Source organism: Grammomys surdaster, unplaced genomic scaffold, assembly GCF_004785775.1.
Source record: "Grammomys surdaster isolate TR1022 unplaced genomic scaffold, NIH_TR_1.0 126313, whole genome shotgun sequence".
In the NCBI taxonomy this organism is placed as follows: Eukaryota; Metazoa; Chordata; class Mammalia; order Rodentia; family Muridae; genus Grammomys; species Grammomys surdaster.
The window spans coordinates 7,267,146-7,294,033 of NW_021621113.1; the positions used below are offsets into that span (position 1 = coordinate 7,267,146).

The 26,888-nt window shown below is 52.6% G+C and overlaps 1 protein-coding gene across 1 annotated transcript; it reads right to left on the reverse strand.

Annotated features, from left to right (window-relative positions):
• Positions 1–1,846: 1,846 nt before the first annotated feature.
• Positions 1,847–17,828, reverse strand: Extl1 (exostosin like glycosyltransferase 1). Its single transcript, XM_028759821.1, has 11 exons — positions 16,237–17,828; positions 10,457–10,547; positions 10,133–10,240; positions 8,786–8,905; positions 7,932–8,064; positions 7,636–7,742; positions 6,115–6,204; positions 5,423–5,509; positions 4,755–4,915; positions 3,484–3,652; positions 1,847–3,321 (listed from the first exon to the last, which is right to left on the reverse strand). The coding sequence occupies exons 1-11, from the start codon at positions 16,995–16,997 to the stop codon at positions 3,139–3,141; spliced, it is 2,010 nt and encodes a 669-aa protein (XP_028615654.1). The 5' UTR covers positions 16,998–17,828; the 3' UTR covers positions 1,847–3,138.
• Positions 17,829–26,888: the final 9,060 nt, after the last annotated feature.

Here is a 26,888-nt window from a genome sequence, read left to right on the forward strand (position 1 = left end):
CGTGTATGAGTGTTTTGCCTTGCAGATATATATGTGCGCCACGTGCAGCATCGGTACCATTGGAGACCAGAAGAAGGCATCAGATCCCATAGAACTCAAAGATGGTTGTGAGCCACCATGTGGGTGCTGGGAACTGAAGCCAGCATCTCTAACCCCTGAGCAATCTCTAGTCCCTCAGTTTCTGTTTCATTTTGGTTCTCAGACAGGCTGTTCAGGTAGCCCTGGAAATAACCTTGATCAACCTCCCGGCCATCTTAAATTTTTAAAAAATCAATTATTGTTGTGTGTCTGTACATAGGTGTGAGCATGTGTGTGTGTCCCTTGGTGTGTGAGCGAAGGTCAGAGGACAACTTCAGGGAGCTGGTTCTCTCCTTCCACTGTGGCCTCAGGAGGGAATTCAGGTCATCAGATCTGTCCTTTCTCCGGCAGAGCCATCTCACTGGCCCTCTTGTCTCTGCCTCCTAAATTCTGGAATTAGAGGTATACAGCAGACATCTGGTCTTTTCACTTCGTAATTTTAGATAACCTCCTCTAGCCTGCCCTTCCCAACCTCCTGCCTCAGCCTCCTGAGTAGCTGAATTCCATCCAGCATGTACCATGCACCACCCCTGGCCCTTTGAACTTCTCTCCAACTGTAAAGAAAACCTATGCCTTCCAGCACTGTCACATTTACTGAGGGGCAGGTCTGTGTGCAATCTGTGGCCCTGGAACAGTGAAGGTGTACTCCTCCAGTCTCAAGTAACCAAATGCCCACCCCTCAGCCTCTGCCAGCCCAGGATCCTGGATACTGGGCATCACAGTGTGCCACATCCTTATACCTTTCAAAAGATGGTCACCTGGGACTTTCAGAGGGTCTCTTGCCCCTGCCTCCTATAGACACCAGACCCTCTTCTTCCTTTCTTTTAAATTGTGCACGTGCACACACTTATCTGTATGTGAACCAAACATGTGGGTGCCTATGGAGGCCAGAAGCCAGTGTTGGATCCCCTGGAACAGGAGTTATCGGTGTTTGTGTGCCATCCAATGTGGGAGCTAGGAACCCAGGAAGGGGTCCTTTGTAAGAGTAGAAAGTGCTCTTAACCTCTGAGCCATTTCTTTAGCCCCCCCCCCACACCTTTTATTTTTATAGAAGCAAAAAGGAAGGTCCAGAGAGGCCGAGTCCCACAGCTGGTGTGAGACAGATGTCCCCCATTGCTGGGCAGGAGTTGAGACCTGCCTTGTGCTGACCATTTAGCAGTGTGTGAGCCCTGAATCCAACAATGCCTTCCGCAGAGGCACAACCAACCCCAGGGCAGTCCATCGTCCTGGGTGTCCAAGCCACCACTGTAAGGGTGCCTTTTGTCCCCTGGCTGGCCCTGGCACCCGGTGCCCTTTCCATCCTTGGCAGGCTGCCTAGACTGCAGCTGTGTGAGTCCTCTCACCCTCAACTGCTCTTGGCCCTGGGCCAGGCCACCTCCCCCACTTTAATCTCCAGTCCGCCCCTCTCCCCCCACCTTGCACCTCAACGCTCCTGACAGCTCCCGGCTTCCATGAGACGACGGGCTTTCCACACCCAGCAGTGACAGGCTCCAGGAAGGACCTGAGTCATACCGGGGCCAGGAGTGAAGTCGGAGAAAGGGGGTGGGAAGCCTCAGGGGACAGCCTGTTCCAGCCAGCAACCTAGTCACGGGAGTTTCCACAGCGGCCGAAGCCATCAAAGAAGGAAAACACCCGATACCTTGGACTGGGTTAGATCCCCCCACACCCTCACCGTCTGGAGTCACCCCAGCTCCACGCCACGCCCCTCGTTGACCCTGAGCGCCCCGCCACACGGTGCAGCTGCTGGAAGGGTATTTATAGTCGGACGTGAGTGGGCAAGGACACGTGCTTTATTTCGGAAGCGATAATTCCAGTTCCAGGTGGACGAACCCAGGAAAAGCAGCCTCCCCTCCCCCACTCCACTCTCACCTATAGGACGCTGAGGACAGCCCTCTTCCTCGCGACCAGCCCATCTGCCAACAGCCCGAGCTCCAAGTGTGCAGGCCAAAGTGTTGTTCTGTCATAGTCCTCGCACGGTCTTATACTGGGGTCTGCACACACCAGTGACCCTCAGCTCACCATTTTATCCATAATCTTTAACTCCATTCAGTCAGGCATTGTGGCCCACGTCTGCAACTCTAACACTTGGGAAACTGAGGCAGTAAGACTGCAGTGAGTTCCAGACCAGCCTGGGTTACAGTCTCAGACCATGTCTTGCCGCCTTCTCCCCTCCTGACCCCCCAAGTTCAAGAAGCAGTGGATGGCGGTGTAGTGCATGAATTTAATCTCAGCACTCGGGAAGCAAAAAGCAGGTGGATCTCTGTGAATTTGAGGCTAGCCTAGCATATAGAGTGAGTTCCAGGACAGCCAGAACTACCCAGAGAAACCTTTACTTGAAAAACAAAAACAAACAACAAAATGTCAAGAAAGCAAAATCAAACTCTATTCCTTTGAAGGGAAAGCAGTGCAGCAGCTGACCTCTAGTGGTCTAGTTTGGTAGTGCAGTGCTGCTGGTCACCCAAGGTCCGGGGTCTGCCGTGAGGCTGGCAAGCAACACCCAATCCTCTGGTTATCTCCGACTCCTGGCCTCTTTGTTCACGCTTGATTGAGCCTGGAAATCCTGGTGTCTGCTTTCTACGGGGACCAGGAACTCCAGAGTAAGGGACAGCGTAATGTCTCATGCACGTTTTGGCAGTGTTCCACCGCGCTGGCAAACAGTTAATACTCTTGTAGCTATTGCGCAAATATTTACAATGCACCTGCCAGACCCCCGAAGAGAGGAGGGCAGGATCCAACCTCCGGAGATCCTAGGCCGGTCCTGGGACCGGCTGGTGTACACAAGGCCACTCGGCGCGAATCGTGCGAGGACTTCAAGACCACCAAGGAGGTGAGTGAGGGCCAGATGTAGACCATGCAGAGATGCAGAGAAAGGCATTTCGGGGAACCGGATCAGCCTGTGCACAGGCCTGTGCGAAACGTGCCAAACGCAACCCCACCGTGGCCTGGGAAGGTCCCGGGTACGGCCCTCAGGGATCCATGTAGTGACTGGCCAACCAGGACGGGACTTTGATCCGTCTCAGTTGGCTCTCTGGTGTCTAGCAGTCAGGTAGAACGCCTCGCCTAGGGCTTCTCTAAACTGCGGTACTTCTTGCGTTGCACCGATACCGGGTCCTTGAACAGCACCGGGTCCAGACGCACTCGAGAGGAAACCAGAGGCATGTGGCCGAACCCTGCTGCTAAACGGTTGATGCAATCCTGATCCTGGGGCTGAGGCTCCGGCACTGGTCGTGGACCCGCAGAATCCTAAGAGGGGAGAGGGAAACAAGTCCGTGAGGTTTGTTTTTCTGAACCCTCACCCTGCTGCGACCAGATGTGGATTAGAGAGTGGAGAGACTCCGCCCACTTTTCCTTCCCCCATCCCGGGCTTTCCTTAGTGTGAACCAGCCCCCTCGAGTCGCTGCTCACCATTGGAGCAGCCTCCGGGTGCTGTCTGCCATAAGGCACCTTGATAGGGGGCAGTTTGGTGACGGTGGCTACCAGGAAGTTCATCAGGACGTCAACACAGGTGGGAATCTCCTCGGCTATGGTCCTCAGGGCCTTAGGTAGGGAGTGGGTGAAGAGAGTGTGGTAATATCTGTAAAATACATGGTGAACCTTAGGCAGGGAGCTGGGACAGGAAGAGGCTGCAGGCAGGGTCCATTTCCCTTCCTTTGACTCCAGACCCCAAATTTCCAAGACCTGTAGCCCACCCCCTAGCTCCTCACGGGGTGCTACCATCCTGGGTATGACCCACTCTCCACGTGCCTTCCTTGTGGTTTAGGGGTTGGGCAATGTTTGTGTATCCCTCCAGTCCCTCCTTGGGGCCCGCTTTCTGTGTTCCCAAGTCCGAACTCTGACAGAGGCAGACTTGGTGGCAGGTGGAGTGTGAGGTGGTTCCAAAGCCACCAAACATGGCTACCCAAAGACCAGCTTCAGGGAGGCTGTGTACTGCACTCACGAGGATTAGCCCTGTATTCTGAGAGCTCCCTGCAGAGCCCCTGGTTAAAAACAAACAAACAAACAAACAAACAAAAAAACTACAAAAAATTCCATGCTACATGGATGAGGTCTAAACAGACCCAAGGCTCGCTTTCCAGAGGCCCCAGAAGCCAGGCCTGGTGGGGAGCAGTGCCGGAAGTTCAGCACTTGGGAGATGGAAGCAGAAGACCACACACCTGAGGCTCCTCAGCTTGAGCTACATAGGGAGGCCCTGGCTCCGAGTCAGGGTTCCACATTCCCGGGGCTGACCTCAAACTCACTACCCAGCTGACCGTGACCTTGAACTCCTTACCCTCCTGCTTCCTCAGGACCAGTGCTGGGATTACAGATGTGTGTGTGATATCATGCTCAGTTTGGGCATATTCAGTGTAAAGGTTAGAACCTACGTCCTAGACAAGCCCTCTTACCAACTGAGCTACATCCCCAGCCCAGCTCAATGACCAGCCAGGCAGTGGTGGTGCACGCCTTTAATCCCAGCACTTGGGAGGCAGAGGCAGGTGGATTTCTGAGTTTGAGGCCAGCCTGGTCTATAGAGTGAGCTCCAGGACAGCCAAGGCTATACAGAGAAACCCTGTCTCAAAACAAACAAACAAACAAAACAAAAAGCAAAAACCAATCCGGGGTGAGGAGCCCTCCCACTCCAGGTCAGGACTGTAGCCTCCCACCCTTTCTCCCTGCTCTGGGGCCAATGTTTGCACCTGTGGTAGAAGGCAGCCGTGGTCAGGACCATGGAGAATTCATTGGTCATCTCAGTACTGTAGGCCCAGCCACCCCGGGGTTCATCCCAGAAGTGGCTCCCCGTCAGAAAGCCCACCATCCGCTCAGGAAAGCTCTGCCACACCACAAAGGCGAAGTCCACCTGCAGAGGGATGAAGTCGCTATGAGGAGGAGTTTCCTGACCAAAATCCTTATAGCCTATGGTGGTGAGACCAGCCTGGCTAACGAAGGTTGGGGCAGGGCTTAGGGCACAGGGGATCAGAGCATTGCTTGAAGCCCTTTTTTGTTTGTTTGTTTTGGTCTGGTTTTTGGTTTTTTGAGACAGGGTTTCTTTGTACAGCTCTGGCTGACCTGGAACTAACTCTGTATACCAGGCTGGCCTCGAACTCACAGAGATCCACCTGCCTCTGCCTCCCAAGTTCTGAGATTAAAGGTATGCACCATTGCCTTGAAGTTTTACTAGAAGTTTAAGGTGAGTGTTTCTAGGAGGACTTGGAGGGAACTTGCCCAGCCAGGAGCTGTGGAGACCTCTATTTGGAGACCCACCACAGCAAGCGGCTGGAGCTCAGGGCACGGGAACCTGAGGGGGCTGAAGTGCCCTCGGGCTCTGTTCACATCATGCCGGACATCTCCTGAGCCCAGCCCTCACCTCACTGGTAGAAAGAGTGCTCTGAGCATCAAGGCTGAGGACGACATTGGTGCTGATGTTGCCGTATGGGAAGAACCGGTCGCTGGCCTGTGGTGGGTCAGAGGGAGTTTAGGGTGTCTCAGCCATGAGAACCACCCCGCAACACTCCCCACACCCAGAAGTATGAGCTCTTCAGATAGGGTGTAGGAGGAGCCAGGAATACAGAAGCCTGTCCACAAGTCTAGATTACAGTTTCCCCTTTGGCTCTAAAGGCCAAGTTCCCTCTACTAGAATTTCACTCTTATTAACCCCGGATCAATTATTTGAAGGAATCAGACTTGGGAAGATGTATACTTGCCTAGACGTATACAACCAGCACACGGTACCTGTGACTCTGTGTTGCCCAGGGTCCCAGCTCCCACCCCCTCCTAGCCCAGGATACTGCCTCCTCTGGTATTTTCTCTGGTATTTCCCAGGGCCAGGGAGGGAAGGGTGTCTGATGCTTCTGGCCTATGTGGAACCCAGGGCCCTGCACACAGCAGGCAAATCTGCACTGCTGAGCCCAGCACCAGAGGAAGAGCATCAGTCCAACTGGACCTGCAGCTAGAATCCATGGCCCGGTCCCTTCAGACCCATATGGAACTCCAGCTTGGCTCAAAACATCCTGTGGCTGTCCTCCCTAGTCCCCAGTGGGAGTCCTCCAGCCTGCTTACCTTCCTGTGTCCCTCAATGACTGTTAGGGGCACTGCTGTCTCGGGCCACCTGTCAGGGGGCGGCCTCTCACTGCTCCAGAGGATCAGGATCTGGGAAGAAAGGGGACTTGTCTGAAGTTTGGGATCAGATTAGGACGGGAGTCCTGAGGGTGCTCTTTCTTAGGGTGGACGGAGCACAGGGAGCAGCTACTTGGGTGCGCAAGAGAGCAGGAGAGGATGGGGGAAGGGGGAATCTCTGTTCCTTCATTACCTCCTTTGGTCTTGCCTCTGGCCTTACGGCAGGCAAGAATCTCGGCTGAGACAGGAGTGGTGGTGCTTGCCTCTAATTCTAGCATTTGGGAGGCAGAGGGAAGCAGACCTCTGAGTTTAGGACTAACCAGGATTAAATAATAAAACTGTCTCAAATTTTTTTTTTTAGTTTGGTTGCCCTTGACTGGGTTCTAATTGCTTGATTGATGACAGAACCTGTGTAGCTCTGGCTGTCTTAGAACTCACCATGTGGGCCTGGCTGGCCTTGAATTCCCGGTCTGCCTCTACCTGTCTTGTGTCACCATACTGGGCTCTGGGCCCTGACTTTAGGTGCAGTCTCCATCTGCCCTCTGAGGCCTACATTCTCCTTGTCATTTCCTGCTCTGCTCAACCCACACCTCATCTGCTGAAGTTCCCTCTGCACCTTGGCCTAGCAACTTTGACTGAGAATCAACCTGGATTCTCCTGGGGGCTTTTGTTGTTATTTTGACTGATTTATTATTTTATGTGCGTGAATGTTTTTGACTGCATGTCTGTGAGCCACATGCCTGTCTGGTTCCTAGAGAGGTAAGAAGAGGTATCAATCAGATCCCCTGGAACTGAGGTCACTGATGGTCGTCAGTCATAATGTGGGTGCTGAGAGCTGAACCTATGTTCTCCAAGATAACCAGTAGTCTTGATCAATGAGCCATTTCTCCAGCCCTGTTTTTGTTTGTTTATTGTTTTATTTTCTTCTGTTTTATTGCTTTTGAGACTGGATCTTGCTATGTAATCTTGGCTGGCCTTATCTCACTCGGTAGCCTGAGGTTAGCCTGCCTCCAACTCTCCACCTTCCTCCTGCCTCGGCTCAAGCTGGAATTACAAACAGGAGCGACCATACCTAGCCACCTGTGTTCTTTGGAAATGAGACTGGACAGTGTTGGTTCTAGTAACTGCTGGCATTGTGAATCACGGGGAGGAGTCCTCTCCTGCCTAGCCTTTGGTCCACAGGACTTGAAGCCCCAGACCTGGACCCAAAGTGACCGCTGAGAGAATGAATGAATGAATGAATGAATGCTTCTTTCTCCAGCCTCACCACAGAGCACCAGCTCTCCAAGGGCTTCACCAAGTCTGATGGTGTTTGGGAAAGAACAAGAAACCTGAGACTTGAAGTCAGCATGAATCTTTGGAAAGAGTCCCTGTGCCATCCCCCAGATGTGTGGCCATCTAGGGCCTTGCTCTGTTCTTTCCATTCACCCCGGATCCCAGAACCCTAGCTGTCAGGGGACAGACCTGGGCACAGTGCTGGGAACCTGCCACCTCCTGGATGAGCTTCAGCAGGGACTCTCCGGAGTCCCCCACCCAGATCATGGCGCTGAAACGGCTCCCAGGGCTGGAGCCTGGAGAAAGGAGACACCGGTGTTAGGGGGGAGAAGGTGGAGCCCCTTGGAGAGTCACCTCTGTTGGGGGACCCCAAAGAACCAGAAGAGATGGAGTTTGAGAGAGTGTCTGCAGATGACGCTGGAGTAAATCTGGGGAAAGCTGAGGTTACCTCAAGTTGTCTGACCCCCCCCCACCCCGGGACATACCCAGTTGCAGATGATAAAAGGGGAAATCTTGAAGGCTCGCGGAAAAAGTGGGCAGAGCCAGGAGTGCCCCTGGGGGGCTATTCCACATCAGTGAGGGGTGAGCCGACGCACCCCAGATCCGGTCCTGAATGATCTGTAGAAAGAGGAAGTGGGTTTCAGGGAGAGTGGCTAGTGTGTGTAGTTCAGACAGCAGATTGTGGGTGGGACCTGAGGAAGGGTAGACCCTGAGAGACAGGCCGTGGAGAGGTGGGGCCTGCGGAGACACGGGGCTTGAGGAGAGGCGGAGCTCGAGGAGAGGGGTGTGGGCAGAGAGAACTACCAGGGGCACTGAGCCCCACACTTTTTCCTTCAGGCTTCTAAGATAGAGACTTGGGCGCAGAACAGCTAGCTGAGTAGCCAGAGGCCAGAAGAGGCGACTTCTGCAGTGGGAATCAGGTGACAGACTCATGGCTTTTCCTTTCCTCATTCCCACAGACACAACTGTGAGGTCATGTCATTCTCTCAGGACTCAAAATTCTGAAAATGCCAGGCTCTTTTGAACCCCAGCATCCCAGATTGCTTCTGTCAGTGAACACATGTTTGGAATCCATTGGCCATAGTGGTCCCCAGAGGCAAGGGAAAGTTCGTTCAAGATTGGAGCAAAACATGTGCCCAAGATCACACAGCCAGACTGCTCCTTCCCTATTGCATCAGGGGAGGAAACTCGACACAGGAGGGAAATAGCCAGGAAGAGGAGGATGGAGAGGAGGAGGAAGAAGAGGAGAATGGAAAGGAGGAGGAGGGGGAGCAGGAGGAGGAAGAAGAGGATGGAGAGGAGGAGGGAGCCCTGGGCCCTGCGGGCGAATCCCCCTCACCTCTAGGGTGGTATGGATGACCTTTTCCACTGAGGAGAAGTAAGCGGTCCACAGAAACTGGGTCTGCTGGCGCAGGGCAAGAACCCGCGAAGGGAGCATTTCACGGAGGGCAGCCAGGACCTGGGGCACAGAGGGAGGGAGGAAGAGAGGAGGCCTGAGGTCCAGCTTCCTGACTAACCCTGGTTAGAAGGCTCATTTCAGAGCTCGGGGATCTGGAAGCTTCTAGTGATGTAACTCTGTGTTCAGGGTCACACAGAGCTGGTTTTAAGTGACACTGTGTGGTGGCACATACTTATAAATCCTGCTACCCAGGAGGCCGAGACAGGGGGATCTTAGCTCAAGACCAGCAAGACATAGGGAAGAGATCTTGTTTTCAAAACAAAACAAAAAGGTAGGGGCTGGGGATGTGGCTCAGTTGACAAAGAGCCAACACAGCACAGCATGGAAAAAGCCCTGGGCTCGATCCCCAGCACCACATAAACTGTCACCATTGACACGTTCATGTAATGACAGCATTCAGGAGCTTAAGGCAGGAGGATCAGAAGTTCAAGATATTTTGGGCTGCATAGGGAGTCTGAGGTCAGCATGGGCTACACGAGACCCTATCCAAAATACCAAGGGGGTTGACAGTCGCTGTTACAAACCCTCCCAGCCTCAGTTTCCCTGTCTGTGGAATGGGTGCATTAAAACATCTCGCTCTCACATGTGGTTGTTGTAAAGACTCAACTAGAAAATGCCCATTTGGCATGTGGAGACTCTGAATGAACAGTGGTAGCACCGTGTGTGTGTATGTGTGTGTGTGTGTGTGTGTGTGTGTGTGTGTGTGTGTGAAGCAGAAGCATGTTCCTGTGTCTGTTTCTTTTTGAAAGGATCCCAGGCTGGCCTCAAACTTGCTATGTAGTTGAAAATGACCTTGAACTCCTGATCTCCTGCCTCACAAGCCCTAGTGTGGGATTGTAGGTGTGGCCCCAGTTAAAGGACAAAGGACGGCCACTGCTCACTTTCCTGCATCCCTCCAGCCAGCTCCCCAGCTCGCACAGCTGCTCACACAGATTGTTCCAGCCTGGGCAACTTTGGTTTCATCAGATGGAAGAGCCATGGCATCTTATCTATTTCCTTTCAGCTGAGCCCTAGAGATCTAACTTATCCCATTACACAGATGGGAAAACTGAGGCAGAAAGTGGCTCAGAACTTGCTGTTGGCACCCTCCAGAGGCCCCACTTTTATTTAAGTCTATGAGAGCCCCAGAGGGAGGCAACAGGTATAGAAATGACTACAAGAAGGGGGCGGAGATACTGGGGTCCCTCCCCTGAGATGCCCCCCACCATGAGACAGACCCTGAGCTACCTGCAGCGGGAGCCTCTCATCAGCAATGATGGCCGCCTTGGTCCAGTCGATGACTTCAGAGAAAGGCAGCTCCCAGCGCGGGCTGAGGAGTACAGGGATGCAGCCGGCCTGGGGGGCGGGGCAGCCATTGGAGAGCCCAGCCCTTCCTTGTACACATTCACCCCACCCCAGGCCACCAGCAGCCCCCCTGTTAAGGGAAAGGACAAAGAGGAGAATATTTTGGGGGGAACAGGGAACCCCCTTCCTATGTGCATGTACCCCGCATTTCTTGCTAGCTCAAGGGCAGAGGTGCAGAGGCTGGGGAATACTCAGATTGGGGTGTACCTGAAGGGCTTGGAGAAAGCAGGAGGTGGCAGATCGGTGGCCGGGGATGAGGCAGAAGGTGGCATTGGGAAGTGTCTCTCCTGGGTAGGTCCTGAGAAGGTACAGGAAGGTCCCTGGATACGGAGCCTGAGACACCTGCCCCTCAACGTATATGGCAGCTCCAATGGCCCCTGGCACCTTACAGTGACACCCCCACAGTCTCAAGAAGTTAACCCTACTGTGTCCTCAGACACACAGCCATACACTGACAGACATACCCAAGAGCAGTGATCTGGCCCCTCTACTCCCTCATCCATGGGGATTCAGGAACCCTGTCTGATAGCTCTGGCCCTGGTAGCCTTAGGCTTCTCCCTTTTTCTTCCTTGTACTTCAGTTCTCTCATCTGCAAAATGGGATGCCTGGATCTCCTATCCTTTCTTCCACTCTGGCCTAGGCATCCCTTACCTGAGTGACCCCCACACTCAGCTCTCCCCGCATTGGTAACCCAGCCATGAAAGGCTTCTCTGTACTGAGGTGGGCTGGGCCTCCAGCCTGGAACCGCACAGGAAGCTCTTGCCCGCAGCCCTGTGTTGGAAGACAGGCCTCCTCTGTTCCCCACTCCTCCCCCAACCCCAGGACGGTGATCAGGTTGTGCCAGGGAATCTGTGAGGGAGGTCCCAGAGCCACAGCCCCCTCAGAGCCACCTCTCTGGAGCTGCCAGTCCCGGGAACCGATGCCTACCATCCAGCTGGGGAAGAGAGGACCAGAGGGACCCACCCATAGGTGCACACAATCCTCAGTGCGGTGCATGAAGGGCGACCCAAGGGAACCCAAGACCCTCCTCAGCCGCTCTCTGCTCTGACCTCCAGCAGACAGATCTGGGAGTATTGGGTGGTGCCTCTGAACAGTTGAGGAACCCGAGTCTCAAGAAGAGGGACCCAGCTGTGGTAAGAACCAAGGCGGGCCAATTCCAACCCCTGGTTATTTCAGCCACCGTTTGGGATATGTCTAGGGGTACACGGGGAGCCTCTGGAAGGAACCACAAAACAAACCTCACCCCTACCCCCATCACATCAAAAGTTACAGCACTGGCCAGGCAGGCCCAGCTCCCTCCAGTAAACTGTAAGGAACTAAAAGGCCCTAGCTGAAGACTCCAGGGAGCCCACAGAAAGACAGGGCCTGCTCTCGAGATTGTACCCCTTGGCCTTTAGCTCCCCTCTGTCTCTCCTCTGCATGTCCTCTCTCCCCATCCTGATGCCCTCTGCCTCACCTACTAAGGGAAATTTCTTCTGCTCTACAGTGGAGACTAGGCTCCATGTCACCTTCTCCGGGAAGCCCTCCTTGATATCCCAGCCAACCACCACCAGTTCCTAAGCACTTTCCATGTATAGAGGTCTTTCTCACGGCAGCCATCTTGAGATGGAAACCACAGCTGTATCATCCTATCTGAGGTGAGGGAACAGAGGCCCGAAGTCCTGCGTAGCTCTGAAGTAGCTCAGACTCCAAAGCCTCGCTCTGCTTACCAGTGTACCCGATGTACCTGCCTCCTGACAGAACTGAGTTAACTAAGCCCAGGGGCGTGCTGGGGGAGACGGTAGGCAGAGGTTGAATGAGCGGCTGCGAGGGGCTCAGGAGAGAGTTACAGAGAGAACTTGTGTCTCTGTGCGCTGACCAAGAAGCCCAAAGATGTTCTGCTGTTTAAGGTATGCACCATAGGCCGAGGGTTTCAGCACCCAGGGTAAAAGTCATGGCTCTGCCCGCAGTCATGGGGTTCACCAGGGCCTGGCCACCAGGGCCACACTGTGGTTTCCATGGGTCCTAGGCACTTTAACCTCTGCCGTTACTCCCGCCCCGGCGGGGGGCCTTATATTTAAAATAATAAAAAAATATATTTCACTACTGTGTTGAAATAAAAACAAATACTGTTAAATATCAAAACATTTTCTTTCACCTTGGCATTCAGATTTTTTTTTCTTTTGAAGTTACTTTCCTGTGCTCTCAAAGTGTCCCTGGGTTCCACGCAGTCATCCAAGAGTTGAGAGCAGGGGCAGAGAAACTTGATTTACATTGAAAATGGGAGAGATCACCAGGGGGGTGGCGGTACATCCCTCTAATCCCAGCACTCAGGAGGCAGAGGCAGGGGGATCTCTGGGAGTTCAAGGCCAGCCTGGTCTACAGAAGTTTGATTTGTGGACCCATGTAAAGATGGAAAGACACAACCAACTGTACAACTTTGTCCTTCTCCCTCCCCACGCCCATCTCACGCACGCACGCATGCACACACGCACAGGCACGCACACACAGACACAAAACTAAACTTTCTAATGGGAAGGGGTGATGGGAAAATGGTTCAGCAGGTCAAACACTCGCTGCACAAGAGAGCCTGGTTTGAAGCTGAAGAGCTGGCTCAGCAGTTAAGGGCACTTCCAGCTCTTGCAAAGGATCCAGGTTCCCAGCACCCACATGGCAGCTCACATCCACCTGTAACTCCAGTTCCAGGGGATCCAACTCCCTCTTCTGGTCTCTGAAGGTATCCTGCATGCATATGGTACACATAAACACATGAAAGCACACACACATATACACATAAAACAATAAATAAATAATTTTTTGTTTGTTTTTCTAAGATAGGGTTTCTCTCCATAACCCTGGGTGCCCTGGAGCTCTGTCTATAGGCCGAGCTGGCCTCAAAACTCAAGAGATCCACCTGCCTCCGATCAAAGGTGTGCACCACCATGGCCCAGTTCTAAAACCATAATTTTTAAGAGCCCAGAGTCTGGATTCCCCAGCCCCCAGCTAAACCCATCTCACCATGAGCTATATGGAGTTGGGGTCTCTTGGGCTAGCTGGCTAGCTAGACGAAGCGAACAGGCAAAGCTCTGGCTTCAGGGGAGAGATCCTGCCTCAAAGAATAAGGTAAAGAGGGATGGAGGATCAGCCATCAAATTTGGGCTTCCCCATGCAGTACACGCATGTGCACATGTACCCCCACATACATGTTGCCATATAAAGGTGAACTAGCAGGCATGTATGCACACCACAGGCATGTACAGAAATTTAAAAATAGAGAAGGGTCCAGACATGGTGGCCACGTGCCTGAAATGTCAGAGCAGTGGAGGAGGGAAGATCAGGAGCTCAAAGTCATAAAGTCATCTTCATGCAGCCTGGCTATAAGAGACCTGGATTTTTCTAGAAAAATCCAGACAAACAAACAAAAAAAAAAGATGTAGGTAGGGGTACAGATACCCTGACTGTACAGAGCTCCCCAGAAAAGAAAGACATCTGAGAAGCTGCAACCAGAGCTCAAAGGAAAGAAGGAAACCTAGGTGGCCGAGCTAGGTGGGAGGGGGACTTTTGACTGTGTACCCCTTTGTACCATCGGAATTCTTCATCCTGTGAATGAATCACCTATTCATAAAAATAAAGAAATTGTGATTTAAGTGGGTGGGCGCTTATTCCAAGAGAACAGGAGCCTATTCAACCAACATGGAAAAACACTTGCACTGCGCAGCCAGAGGACAGTTTAGATTCCCAGTAGCTTCTGAGTGCTTCCTGGATCAGAAAACTGAGGGGCCCTGACATCCCCTACCACCCCCCACCCCCACACCCCCACCCCCGCAACGCCCTGTGCCCTGGGGTGATGGGGACGGAGATCTCCTGTGGAGGATGCTGGGAGAATCAACAAGTAAGCACCTTCCCCTGGAGAGCCTCCACCACTGCCACCTGCCTGCCAGCTAGAATGTGGGACAGTGGCAGGGACTGAAGTGCCTCTTTCTCTGGCCAGTGCTTGTTTATTCAGGCTGTCTTCTGGGGCTGGCCTCCCTCTCTCACCCTGTCCTTATGCTGTCTGGCCCAGGCAGCTGCCAAGTACTTCTGAGAAACTGAGGACATCAAAAGACTACCTGGCAGCATACCTTGGAAAGAAAGGCATCACGGGAAATGCTGCCCAGAGCAGAAGGGAGGGGCATACATCTGTAAACCCTCCCCCTCATCCCCCCCAGACACCCAGGAGGCAAAGACAGCCATATTACTGCAAGCTCCAGGCCAAACCAGTCTACCCTGAGCCTTTTAGGTGGGCCAGAGAAAAACAGAAGAAAAGAAAACCTGCCGGGCAGTGGTGGCACATGTCTTTAATCCCAGCACTTGGGAGGCAGAGGCAGGCCGATTTCTGAGTTCGAGGCCAGCCTGGTCTACAGAGTGAGTTCCAGGACAGCCAAGGCTATACAGAGAAACCCTGTCTCGAAAAACAAAAACAAAAACAAAACAAACAAAAAGACCCAAAGACTACTGTTTCTAGTCACAGGAGAGTTCCTGTCAGGCTCTGAGTCTGAAAAGTTCCACCTTCTCAGGTCTCCAGAAGGGCTCAAGAGGGTGTGGGTGTGGGGCTGACAGGAAAGGCTCCCAGGAGGTCTCCAGTGCCTTCAGGAGGGTAAGGATTCCCTTCCCTACAGATTCCCTCAGAGCCTCAAGCAGAGGGAGAACTGGAGCTTGGCCAGGGGAGTGAGTCCTGGGGAAGCTGAGCTCAGAATAGCCATGTTGGGGGACCTGGAGGGAGACCAAAGGAAGACACAGAAAAAGAGAGACACCAGGGCGACTATAAACTCTAGGGACATAAAAAGGGAGCCCTGGGACCCACTGCCTGCACAACCTTGGAAGGAGACAGCTGACCTGTGGGACACATAAAGGTTCAGTCATTAGATGTGGCCGGCTTCAGCACTGAAGTACGCCCCAGCACTGGTGGAGAGAACCCTCTACCACATGCGGTCTCCACAGGTAGGAAGTTCTTTAGATCGGACCTAAGTCATATTTCTAAAACTAGAGGCTGTTATTTCCTTGAGAGATTAACCTCCAAAATTAGACACAGGAGCAGTTTCCAGCTGGAACCAGCTACCAGTCCCTGTGGCTCCCCTGAGGCCTGTGACAGGACTGATCCCAGCTCTTGCTTAAAACCCAGAAGCTCTGGCCGGGTGGCCATGGGGTAAGTTGCCTAACATATATCCTCTTTAGAATACAGACACCTTAGCCACAGAAGTTAGAATTATTTTACTATACATAATAGTGTGTGTGTGTGTGTCTTGTTCAGTCCTGTGAGTGGGTGGAGGACCTATGATGTCTTGGACCATGTGTGGATGCCAGAGGACAATTTCCAGGAATCTCTTCTCTTTCTAACTTGTGGGCTCAGGGGACAGAGGCCTCCAGCCCTCAGGTGGCACCTTTACCTACTCAGCCATCTCCCTACCTTTAGGGTCTCTCACAAACCCTGAAACTCACCCACTCAGCTAAGCTGGTTGGCCGAGAGCTCTAGGGATCATGTCTCTACCTACTCAACACCAGACTGTCTCATGGGGTGCAGGTGGGGGTGGGGCTTGCACTCCTGTCTCTGTTTGTAAGGTAAACACCTTAGAACTGATCTACCTCCCCCTACCCACACCATTGTTTTTGGGGGTGCTAACACCAAGTGAGTGGTATACAAATGTCTGTCACATAAAACGTCAGAGTAGGAGGGACCGGCATACCAGGAGGAGGTGGGAGTGGGAGGCAGCCTTGTTACGTTTCTAAGATCCCCAAGGGAGAATTCCAAAAATCTGCCTTTCACAGCCTTGGAGACGTATTCTTCCGTCTTGGTGGAGGTCCTATCTGCTGTCTTAACCATATCTCTCCTCCTGCGTCTGAGACTGGTTTGTCCCCACAAGATGTCAATCTTAACCCTTTACTACATCCTCTGGTCCTGCTCCTGTCGCAGCCGCCTCCCACTCGAGTTCCCTCCCACTCAGCAACTCCCCAAGGGTAGGTTTACTTACTGCCGGGGTCCAGGCTCTTGCTCACAGTGCCTGTTCCAGGGGCAGGCTGAGGCGTGGGTGCTTGCCATCCGCCACCTGCCTCTCTCCTCCGCTACGGCCAGTAAGGTGGCCCCAGGCTGGGGGCTATACTGCTGCAGCCTGCCGGGAGCCCCACCTTGCAATGGGTGAGCTTCAGGGAGATACGGGAGCGCTATATCGAAGCCTGGTCGGAAGATGTCCGAGGAGGGGCTGGCCTCAGCCACCATCGCCTGTCCCAGCCTGGTGCAAGGGGCTGGGTAGAGACTGAGCACCAGATGGTTCCGGCCTCCGTTCCAGTTCGGAGGCAGAGGCCCGCATGCTCCTCTCCGGTCCTGGCTGGGGAGGAAGAGGAGAAGGCAAGCCTCTGCTGGGCTGAGGGCATAGTAGCGGGAACCTTCCAAGGAGTCCAGGATCCTGCGCTGAGCCTCAGTGGTCGGACCAGCCGGGGAGTGCACAAAGATCTTGAGGACCTTCCCCTTACATTTGGAGGTGTCAAAGCAGGCTCCCCAGGTGCAGCTGCTCCCCCGGGAGACCTGAGGGAGCTGTGGGACATCTTCTGGGTTCGTCTCAGACTGGGAGAAACTCTGTAGGAAGGTAGCATCCAGCCAGCGGGGCCAGCCTTGGGAGTGCCCTGGAAGAGGACCCGGCGACACAACCAGACGAAGGGGGAAGACTCCTAGGAGGATGAGGAGGAGCCAGAAGGCTGACAATGCCAGCCAGAAGGACTTTCTTCTCCACAGCATGTGGCCGCCCACAGCCAGGGCTAGAAGGAAGTTAGGAATTTCTGTAGCAAGTGGGGAAGGAGGCGACCCCAGGCAGGAGAGAGGAGATGGGAATCAGCCTTCTGGTCCAGCAGCTCCATTGAAGGCAGGCTACCTGCCTAAGTTCGAGCAACCATTGGCCACCTGTGGGATTGACCCCTCGTGGGAGGTCCAGGGAGGCTCTGGCTTTCTAAATTTGCCTTCCCACTCTCTGACTGCTTTCTCTGCCTTCCCACAGCCTAGCCAGCCTTTGCCCTCTCAGCAGGGCCTCTGTCCTGGGCCACTGCTCGGGCTGATGCAACCCTTGTCCAGACCACAAGCCCGTGTCCATCTGCGCTCGGGGCTGCACCCCTGACCTTGCCCTTGACCCAGAGGCTATCTGCTAGACGATGGAGAACTGTCTGGGTTCATGGGGGAGTCGGTAGCGATGAGGGTGGCCAAGGATGATGTGGACGGAGGCAGAACTGGCCTCTCCCACTCTTCCTTCTGCCCCCAAAGCACTTGAAAAACCCTGGCTACCCCTGTGCTTGGCTGGCCTTCTGTGGCAGAACTATAAATAGACCTTGTGTCCATGTGGGCTACCAGAGGTAGCTGAAGTTGGAGCCTGAGTGCATCCCATGCCTGCTGCCTGGGGGATGAGAAGATTCGGAGTGCTGGTCTTCTTTCCTCAGCTATGGCCCCTAACCCAGGCAGCTGCCCTGCATCCTCCGGCTGGGAGCTGTCACAGGGCAGAGGTCAAGACCTACGCTCCGAATTGCTGCTCCTGCCCCACAAGTCCAGCCGGCACCTCCAGCTCCCACTCCAGAAGGTATCTGGTCGGTCCAGATCTCTTTCTCAGCGGCAGCCAGGCCCCGCCCCCGCCAACTCTGATAGGCTCCTGGCTAGGAGGCAGGGTCTCCACTTAACCCCTTGCAATCTCTCTTGCCATTTCGTTTCGTTTTCGATTTTTGAGACGGGGGTGGGGTGGGGAGGTGTCTCTTGTAGCCCCGGTTGGTTTCAAACCCGCTTTACAACCAAGGACCTTGAGTTTCTGATCACTCTGTCTTCACCGCCGAAAACTCGGATTCCAGCAATGTATCATCATGCCTGGCTCTGGAGGATTAGTAATGGTGAGAAGGGCACCTCACCTCACTGGTGGCCGTGGACTCACAGTTTGTTTCTCTTCAAGGTCTTTACCAGTGATCCAAAGTAGACATTTATCTGTCTTTTTTCCATTTTATTATTATTGTTATTATTATTATTATTATTATCGCGTGTGTGTGTGTGTGTGTGTATTTTCTTTTTCTTTTTTTCCGAGACAGGGTTTCTCTGTGTAGCCCTGGCTGTCCTGGAACTCACTCTGTAGACCAGGCTGGCCTCGAACTCAGAAATCCGCCTGCCTCTGTCTCCCAAGTGCTGAGATTAAAGGCGTGTGTCACCACTGCCTGGCTCATTATATATTTTTAAAATTGATTTTGTGATACTGGGAGTAGAATCCAGGGCTTTGTGCACGTTAGACAAGTGTTCTATCGCTGAATTACATCACCAGATCTTCTTTCTTTTTTTCTTTTTTACTACTAAAAACACGAAGCTCAGAGAGGGGGTTGACTCTCCCTAAGGTGACCTAGCTTAGGTGTGTCCGGGAGAAGATTTGAACTCAGAGCCTGGCCTGATGAGGTCTCTGCTTGTCCCTCAGGGCCACTGAATGGAGCTGGGCAGTGGCTACCTGCATCTGTAAAATGGATTAACAGCATCCTCCTTGGAGGGTTGCTAAGGTAGAAGAGCCCTCGGTGGGGTGTCCTTCCACAGGAAGTGGGAATCCTTCTGCTGACCAGGGAGGTCTGCTGATTTGTGAGGTAAACATTCTCTTCTCAGTGAGGGCAGGGCACAGCCTGTGTCCAGCAGCATCCTCAAAATGGGATCAAGAAGAAATTGGCCCCCTGGCACTAAGAGGTTGTTCACTCCTGATAGACAGCTGCTCAGGCAAACCGCAAGCTTTCTCATGCAGAAGACAGGTGTGGGCATGCGCTGTTGCCATCCTACCAGGCTTGGTATTGGCAGAAGGTTCCCTTCCTGTAGGAAGCTGCCATGACTCTCCTGAGTCAGAGCCAGGACCCTTCTCCGGGTTCTCATGCTTACCCTCCACGTTCAGTCATCTGTGTGATTCTTAGCATCCTAACTTGGACCAGGTTCCCAGGAGGCACTGGAAGTGCCATGCTATTAAGTAACAGTGTAGTTGACTATGTGCCAAGCATGTTAGAAATTACTATAAAGGAGATACTATTGTCATTCCCATTTTACAGAAGAGAAAGTTGAGGCTCAGGGAACTTGAGTAACTTTGCCTGTATTCCTATGCCAGGTCCTAAGTCACCTATACATACATCTTCTCTTTTATTCTGATGCAGCGTTTCTCTATATAGCCCTGGCTGTCCTGGAACACATTATGTAAACCAGGCTGGCCTTGAACTTGCAAAGATCTTTCTGTCTCTGGGTCCCAAGTGCTAGGATTAAAGGTATATGCCACCATATCCGGCTATTTCCGCGTGTGTGTGTGCGCACATGCATGTGCTCACGCAAGTGTGTCTACAGCATGCATGACTTGTGCCTGTGGGGGCCAGAAAAGGGTATCAGATTCACTGGAACTGAAGTTACAGATAATTTCGAGCTGCTATGTGGGTTCTGGGAACCAAACCTGGGTCCACTGCAAGAACAAGCGCGTGAAATGGACTCTCCTCCACCCCTGTTGTTAGAGAGTGTGTGAATGGGAGGGGGACCTGACAGCACACACAGGGGGGCTACTGAACCCAGGGGCAGAGAAGGCCTCTGGGGAGGGACATTGGCCTTAGGACCGGAAAGGAAGTAATGCTGTTTGGGGTTTTGTTTTGCCTGCACTGGAATAGAACCTTGAGGCGTCCCCATGCTGGGTAACTGCTCCCTCACTGAGCTACCTCCAGGCTACGTTTTTGTTTGGTTTGCTCTGGAGGCTGGCCTTGAACTAGCTACAGAGTCAAGAATGCTGTTGAACTTCTGCTTCGCTTTTCTTGACCTCCTGCATGCTGTGATTGTAGGCAGGGCCACCATGCCTGAGTGTATGTGGGGTCACACCTAACCCAGAGCATGCTATACCCGACCAACCAAGCTACTCCAGGTTCAAAACACATTTTTTGAGAAAACTCACGATCGTTGTAAGGAGTAAGAAGAAATGGTCACCTCCACTTTGCACGATGCACTTTAGTGAGCGAAACATCTTGACTATGTGGAGGCTTCTTTCCCGGAAGGGAACGTAAGACAGAAATGAAAATCTTCTGTAGTATCGGGAAAGGGTAGGAAAGGCAGCGTCGAGGGGCCTGAGGTAGGCCTCATTCTGAAGCTCCCCTTGGAGCTTCTAGGGGAAAATTGCTCCACACACAGGAACAGCAAGGTTCAGGGCACAGGTTCAGGGGCAGGAGAGTGGACATATGACCTGCTTTCCAAGCAGCAGACAGACTCCAGGCTCCCTATCTGGGGTGAGTAGAGGCATGTGTAGCGTCTCCCCAAGAAAAGATGAGCCACACGAGGGATATCCGTCTGATTGCCACCCTACCTCCATCCCTGGGTTCATGGTTGGTTCATGCTGGAAGTGTGCTTCCTTTGCATTGCAACATACACACACACATACACCCAGCACATACATGCACATACACCCAGCACACACACAGCACACACACATACACACACACACAATACACACAAACACACACAGCACAGACACATTCACAGCACAGACACACACAGCACACACACACCCAGCACACAATACACCCAGCACATATATGCACACATATACATACACACACACCCAGTACACACACACACACACACACCCAGCATGCACATACATATACCACACACATACACACCCAGCACACACACATACACCTAGCACACACATGCACACACACACACATACATGCATACACACACCCAGCGCACACACACACACCCCCACATGCATGCACACACACACACACAAACACACACCCTCTTCACCTTCATTCCTGCAGGGGAGATTCTCAGGCCAGCTGGGCCTGGGCTTGTCTAAACCAGTTCCCAAGCTTGCTTACAGGCTCGGGTGGAGGCAGAGAAGAGGGGTGTCCTCAGCTCATTCTGAAAACACACTTGGCTGGGCTGTGCCAAGGGCTCCCCAGGCACACCCATCAAAGCCACTAGGAGGCTCATGCCCTGTAGCTGGGTGCTGATTTATGAGATGGAGCCCTTCATCCTGGGGAGCAGGGAGTGGCCAGGGCAGGGAGGTGAGGACACTGGGGGGGCGGGGCGTGGAGTGCAAGGCCTGACTTCAGTGGAGAGGTGAAGCCCCTTCCTGTGCATGTGATCTTGAGAACTAACCGGTGCTCCATGATCTCAGCACAGTGGTGTTTGCCTCACAGCTGGGGTAGTTCTGCCTCCTGCCTGAGGCACAGGGGCTCAGGGACTGTGAGCTTAGGCCACCTCTGTGGAGCTTGGTCTGACTACTGTGCTCTCCCTCCTTTGCTCTTTCTCAGGCTGGACCTATAACCCTCAGAAGACTTTTCTATAACCTTCTGTGAGGAAGGGCCCTACATGTGAACAGGCACTGCAGCTGACAGTACAGGCCAAATGTTCCCAATAAGCTGTGCCTTCCTGAGCAAGAGACTGTCCCTCTCTGTGCTTCTGTTCTCTCACCTGTATAATGGGGATGCTCAGAATAGCTGTTTTCCCAAAGTGGGGTGAGATTTCACACATGCAGCAGTGTGCAAGCTGTGCCTGGCAGAACTCAAACAGATGGCTTCCCAGTGCCTGGAGTTTGCCTCGGTGATAGAGCACTTTTGTCCTTTACCCAAGGACACAGGTTCAGCCTTTGGCATGTCCCGTGTGGCCTGTCATCCTATGTTACCACCCCCACACACTTGTCACAAGCTCCAGACTCTAGTGGGTCTCAGCCTTCCAAACACTGTGACCCTTTAGTACAGCTCCTCATGCTGTGATGACCCCAACCCTAAGATTATTTTTGTTGCTACTTCATAACTGTAATTTTGCTGCTGTGTTGAATCAATATCTGGCACAAAGGATATCTGATACACAACCTCTGTGAAAGGGTCTTTTGCCCCCAAAGGGGTCGGGACCCACAGTTTGAAATCTGCTGATAGAGTCTTCTGGGAATAAAATATCTCTGTCTGACTAGCCTGTGGGCAAATCTGTGCGGACTTCCTTGGTTAGTGAGTTGTGTGGTCCTGAGCTGTATAAAAAAAACAAACAGGCTGAGCAAGTCATGCAGAGCAAGCCAGGGAGCAGCCTTCCTCCATGGCCTCTGTTTCCGTTCCTGCCTCCAAGTTCTGGCCTTGAGTTCCTGGAACGGCAACTACAAGCTGGAGGATGAAATAAACCCTTTCCTCCCCAAACTGCATTTGGTCATGGTGTTTACCACAGCAACAGAAAACCAGCTAAGACATCCGCTCACGGTGATACCTCACCCGAGGACACCTCGCCAGCCCGCCGAGCAGGCCAGCACCTGGGCTTTTGACTCCCAGTTGACTAAGATTACTTTCTGTCGATGTGATGGACCATGACCAGAAGCAATGTGCAGAAGAAAGGGCTTAGTTCTTCTTACATCACCGAGGTAGAGGCAGGAGGATTGACAGTTTGAGGTAAATTAGGGGATGGATGTAGTTCAGTTGGTAGAATGCTTGTCTACTGAACACAGTATACAAAGTATTCGGTTCTCTCCCCAGAAATGCATAAACCGGTATGGTGGTGAATGTTGTGGGAAGTAGAGACAAGAGGAACATAAATTAAAGGTCATTCAAAGTTCACAAGTAGGTTTGGGCTAGCCTGGGCTACATGAGACCCTGTCTCAAAACAACAAAACCACTACTACTAATAATGATTTTATTCCACTCAAGTCTGCCTTCTAAGTGGTCAAATCTGGACACTGTCCAAGGTCTGAGCTTCTTCTCATCTCTATGTGGGTTTCTGCTTCCTGTAGGATGAACTTCTGTTATTCAGAGAAAACTGGATGTGGTAGAGCACAGATTAATTCCAGCACTCAGGAGTGAGAAGATAAAGAGATTGCTATGAGTTCAAAGCTAGCTCGATATATATATATATATTTTAAAGAAATATTTATTTATTTAATTTATATGAATACACTGTAGCTGTCAGACACACACCAGAAGAGTGCATCGGATCCCATTGCAGGTGGTTGTGAGCCACCATGTGGTTGCTGGGAATTGAACTCAGGTCCTCTGGAAGAAGTCTGTGCTCTAAACTGCAGAGCAGTCTCTCCAACACTATATACATAGTTCTAAGCTAACCTAGCTTTCATAGACCTTGTTTCCAAATTAACTAATTAAAAAATTTAAAGCTGCCAGGCAGTGGTGGCGCACACCTTTAATCCCAGCATTTGGGAGGCAGAGGCAGGTGGATTTCTGAGTTCGAGGCCAGCCTGGTCTACAGAGTGAGTTCCAGGACAGCCAGGGCTACACAGAGAAACTCTGTCTTGAAAAAACAAAACAAAAAAAAACAAAAAACAAACAAACAAACAAATAAGTTAAAAAATTTAAAGCTGTGCAGTGTGGTCCACAACTTTAATCCCAGCACTCAGGAGGCACAGGGAGGCAGAGCTCTTGTGAGTTCGAGGCCTGTCTGGTCTATAGAGCAAGTTCCAGGATAGTCAGGGCTGCACAGAGAAACTACAATAAATAAATAAATGAAGTGAGAGGCCTTGGAGGCAAGCAGGCACTGTACACGGCCAGCATTCATACCCCAGGCTGGTGAGCAGGCACTGTATACAAGCCAGCATTCATACCCCAGGCTGGTGAGCAGGCACTGCACACGGCCAGCATTCATACCCCAGGCTGTGGGCTGGTGAGTAGGCACTGTACACAGCCAGCATTCATACACCGGGCTGGTGAGTAGGCACTGTACACAGCCAGCATTCATACACCAGACTGGTGAGCAGGCACTGTACATAGCCAGCATTCATACCTCAGGCTGCAGCCTGGTGAGCAGGTACTGGACACAGCCAGCATTTATACCTCAGGCTGGTGAGCAGGCACTGTACACAAGCCAGCATTTATACCTCAGGCTGGTGAGCAGGCACTGTACACAAGTCAGCATTTATACCTCAGGCTGCAGGCTGAGTTTTGAGGCGTGGCCATTCCCAAGGGACAGAGTTCTTTGAAATGCAGGATTGGCCAAACTGAGTAAGTAAATTTCAAAGCTTGATCCTGAAATAATTTTGTTCTTCCCTCCACCTTGTTCTACTGAAATAGACTCTCTGATGATTTCTGAAGCTGAGGATTCCTCAAGGGAGTTCCCGGTCCTTCTCAGAGCTGTCCACATCCAGACACCTTCCGCAGCCCTGACCATCTGGGGATTAACCAGAAGAGCCAGGCTGTTACCTAGCAAGCGGGCTGCCTCAACCTTAGGTAATTAAGAGGCTGCCTTCCAAGCAGAGACAAGAAGATTCACTTCTCCTCCTCCTCTCCCTCCCCAGGGATGACTGCCTGGTATTTGGAGCTATGCCAGCTCTCTGTGAGTGTCTTGAGGAGAAAGCCTGCCGAGTGTTGGGGGCTGGTGACTGGGGTGGGGCAGGGAGCAGGTCCAGAGGTGAGCTCTGCGGAGGAGACAGAGGGGCCTCAGTTCCACAGTCCTGTTTCTCTCTGAGTCTTGGCTTACCTCTGCAGCCTGGCTGTGTTATGTGAGGTCACTGCTGTCGTGGCTGATGGAGCCCGTGTAAGAGCAGAGCCCAGACAGACAGAGCCTCATTCAGTTCTCCTAACTTGGAGAAGAACTAGGCCTTCTACCTCGGCTTCCGGAGAAGAGAAGGGAAGATGGCTCTTCAGGGTTGCCTAGCTAGTGGAGAATTGTGCTAGTACCCAGAACATGATCTGACATCAGCTCCAGCAAACTTTCTTCTTTTTCATTGGATGGGGCAGCAGCTGTGTACTATGTCCCACTATGGGTCAGACATTGTGTTCCACTTCCTGTTCATCTTGAACCCTGTGGGTATCGCAGCCTAAAAATCCCTTTACTAAGCCACCAAGGCCAGAAGTGTCATTGTGACATAGTGCAGGACACAGCAGGGTCTGCGGTAGGAAAAGGAACACATGTGAATTCCAGACTAGGGACGGGATGGGCCTCTTATAATGTATTCTGGTTGTCTATAAACTTCCTCCCATGCCACTTCCAAACAAGCCCTGAAGCCTAGCTCACTCCTACCCCTCTTCGCCCCACCCCTACCCTAGTTCAGCTGCCACCCTCTGGCAGCAGGATCATGGCCCTGGCCTCTGTCCTCTGTTCTCCTCCCTCTCTCCTCTGCGGCCCCCACCCCAGCTTTGCCTGGATCCTTACCAAGACTCACTTTGTGAAGTGAGAGTCAGCAGCTAGCCCGGGAGTGACCTGGACTTTTCAAAGGCTTACCACTGGGCTCAGGGCTCATCTCATCACCTCAGCTGGCTCACTCACAAGGCCACCGTTCTGCTTTAACCACCAGGACCCGGGGACCAAAGACCCAGGGACAGTCCCTCGGCCCTGGTGCTTGCTGATATGGCACAGATAGGCTAGGCCTTACCTTCTCGTTGCATCTCCCTCCTGTTCCCAAGGAGACCACACTAGAGAATCCTGCCTCCTGGCTGTTCAGGCAGTTTTTTGGATGCTCTCCCAGGACATGATGTCAACCCTCCTCTTGAGATCTATGAGAAGCTTTTTAATGGAAGCTGCTGTGATTTGTGGCCCTTGTCATATTTAAGTGATAGCACAGCCAATCTTTATTTATATTCTTTTGTGTGTATGTGGGTGTAAGCACAGTGACATGTGTGACGGAGGTCCTGTGTCTACATGTTTGTGGAGCCCTGAGGCTGACATTGGGAGTCATGTTCAATCACTCTCCGCTTTATTCATTGAGGCAAGGCCTCTTAATCAAACCCAGAGCTCACCTATATGGCTAGTTCAGCTATCCAGCTTTCTCTGGGTTTCCCCCGTCTCTTCCTGGAATTACAGGTGAGCTGACACACCCAGCCAATATTCACATACGTGTGGAGCAATCTCTTTATCCACTGAGCCATCTCCCTAGTCCCTGGTGCCAATGCTTTAAAGCCAATCCCCAGTAGTTTTCATCAGACTTAGAATAAGATCCACACAAGCTGTGTATGATGCCGGTGAGCAACAGCTTGCTGAGGCAGGAGGATTGCTATGAGTTCATAGCCTGGCTACTAGAAAGACTGTCTCTTCTCATCCCTGTGACAAAATACCAGAGAGGGAGAAGGTCACTTGTTGCGTGCACTATCATGGAGGAGGGAGGGGGCAGCTGTTAGAGGAACGCAGAGGAGCATGGGAGGGGAGGGGGGGGCAGGGGAGGAAGTCCAGGAGAGACTGGGCTTGAGAAAAGGTACTGAATCGATGAGAGGATCAGACCATAAGAGAAGAGAGGTGAGGTCAGGTGTGCCTAGGCAGGGACCTGGAAGTCACTCTGCCTGAGGGAGAGGGTGGAGTCTGGCTCGAAGGAGGACACTGATCAAGCATTCAGGGCTTTTGACAAGGGCTGATAGCTTTGTGTCAGTGTTGTGACCCGCCCCAGGAGGGTAAGTAAGGGCTGACAGGGACTTCTCTACTTCTAACCTGATCCGGCCCCCATCCCTAAACACTTGAGAGTTTCATCCCTCCAGGCTGCCTCATGCTGGGCAGGAGGTCAAGCCTCTACCAGGCTTTTGATGGGGTCTGTGATAGCAGGGCTGGGAGCCAGAAAGAAGAGTGGGAGTCGGGCTCTGCCTTGGCCTCCGGCATCTCTGAGCTGGCTCAGTCTCCACCAGTCATTTCTGATGAGAGATTCTGGGAAGCTGGAGGTTGCGGCCGGGGGGGGGGGGGGGGGGGGGGGGC

Excerpts from the sequence above, each read along its gene's own strand:
- Extl1 (XM_028759821.1), bottom strand. The coding sequence starts at position 16,997 with ATGCTGTGGAGAAGAAAGTCCTTCTGGCTGGCATTGTCAGCCTTCTGG. Across the intron at positions 10,241-10,456 it reads GCTTTCTCCAAGCCCTTCAG|GCCGGCTGCATCCCTGTACT; the intron begins GTACACCCCAAT and ends CCCGCCCCCCAG. Across the intron at positions 5,510-6,114 it reads TCATTGAGGGACACAGGAAG|GCCAGCGACCGGTTCTTCCC; the intron begins GTAAGCAGGCTG and ends GACCCACCACAG.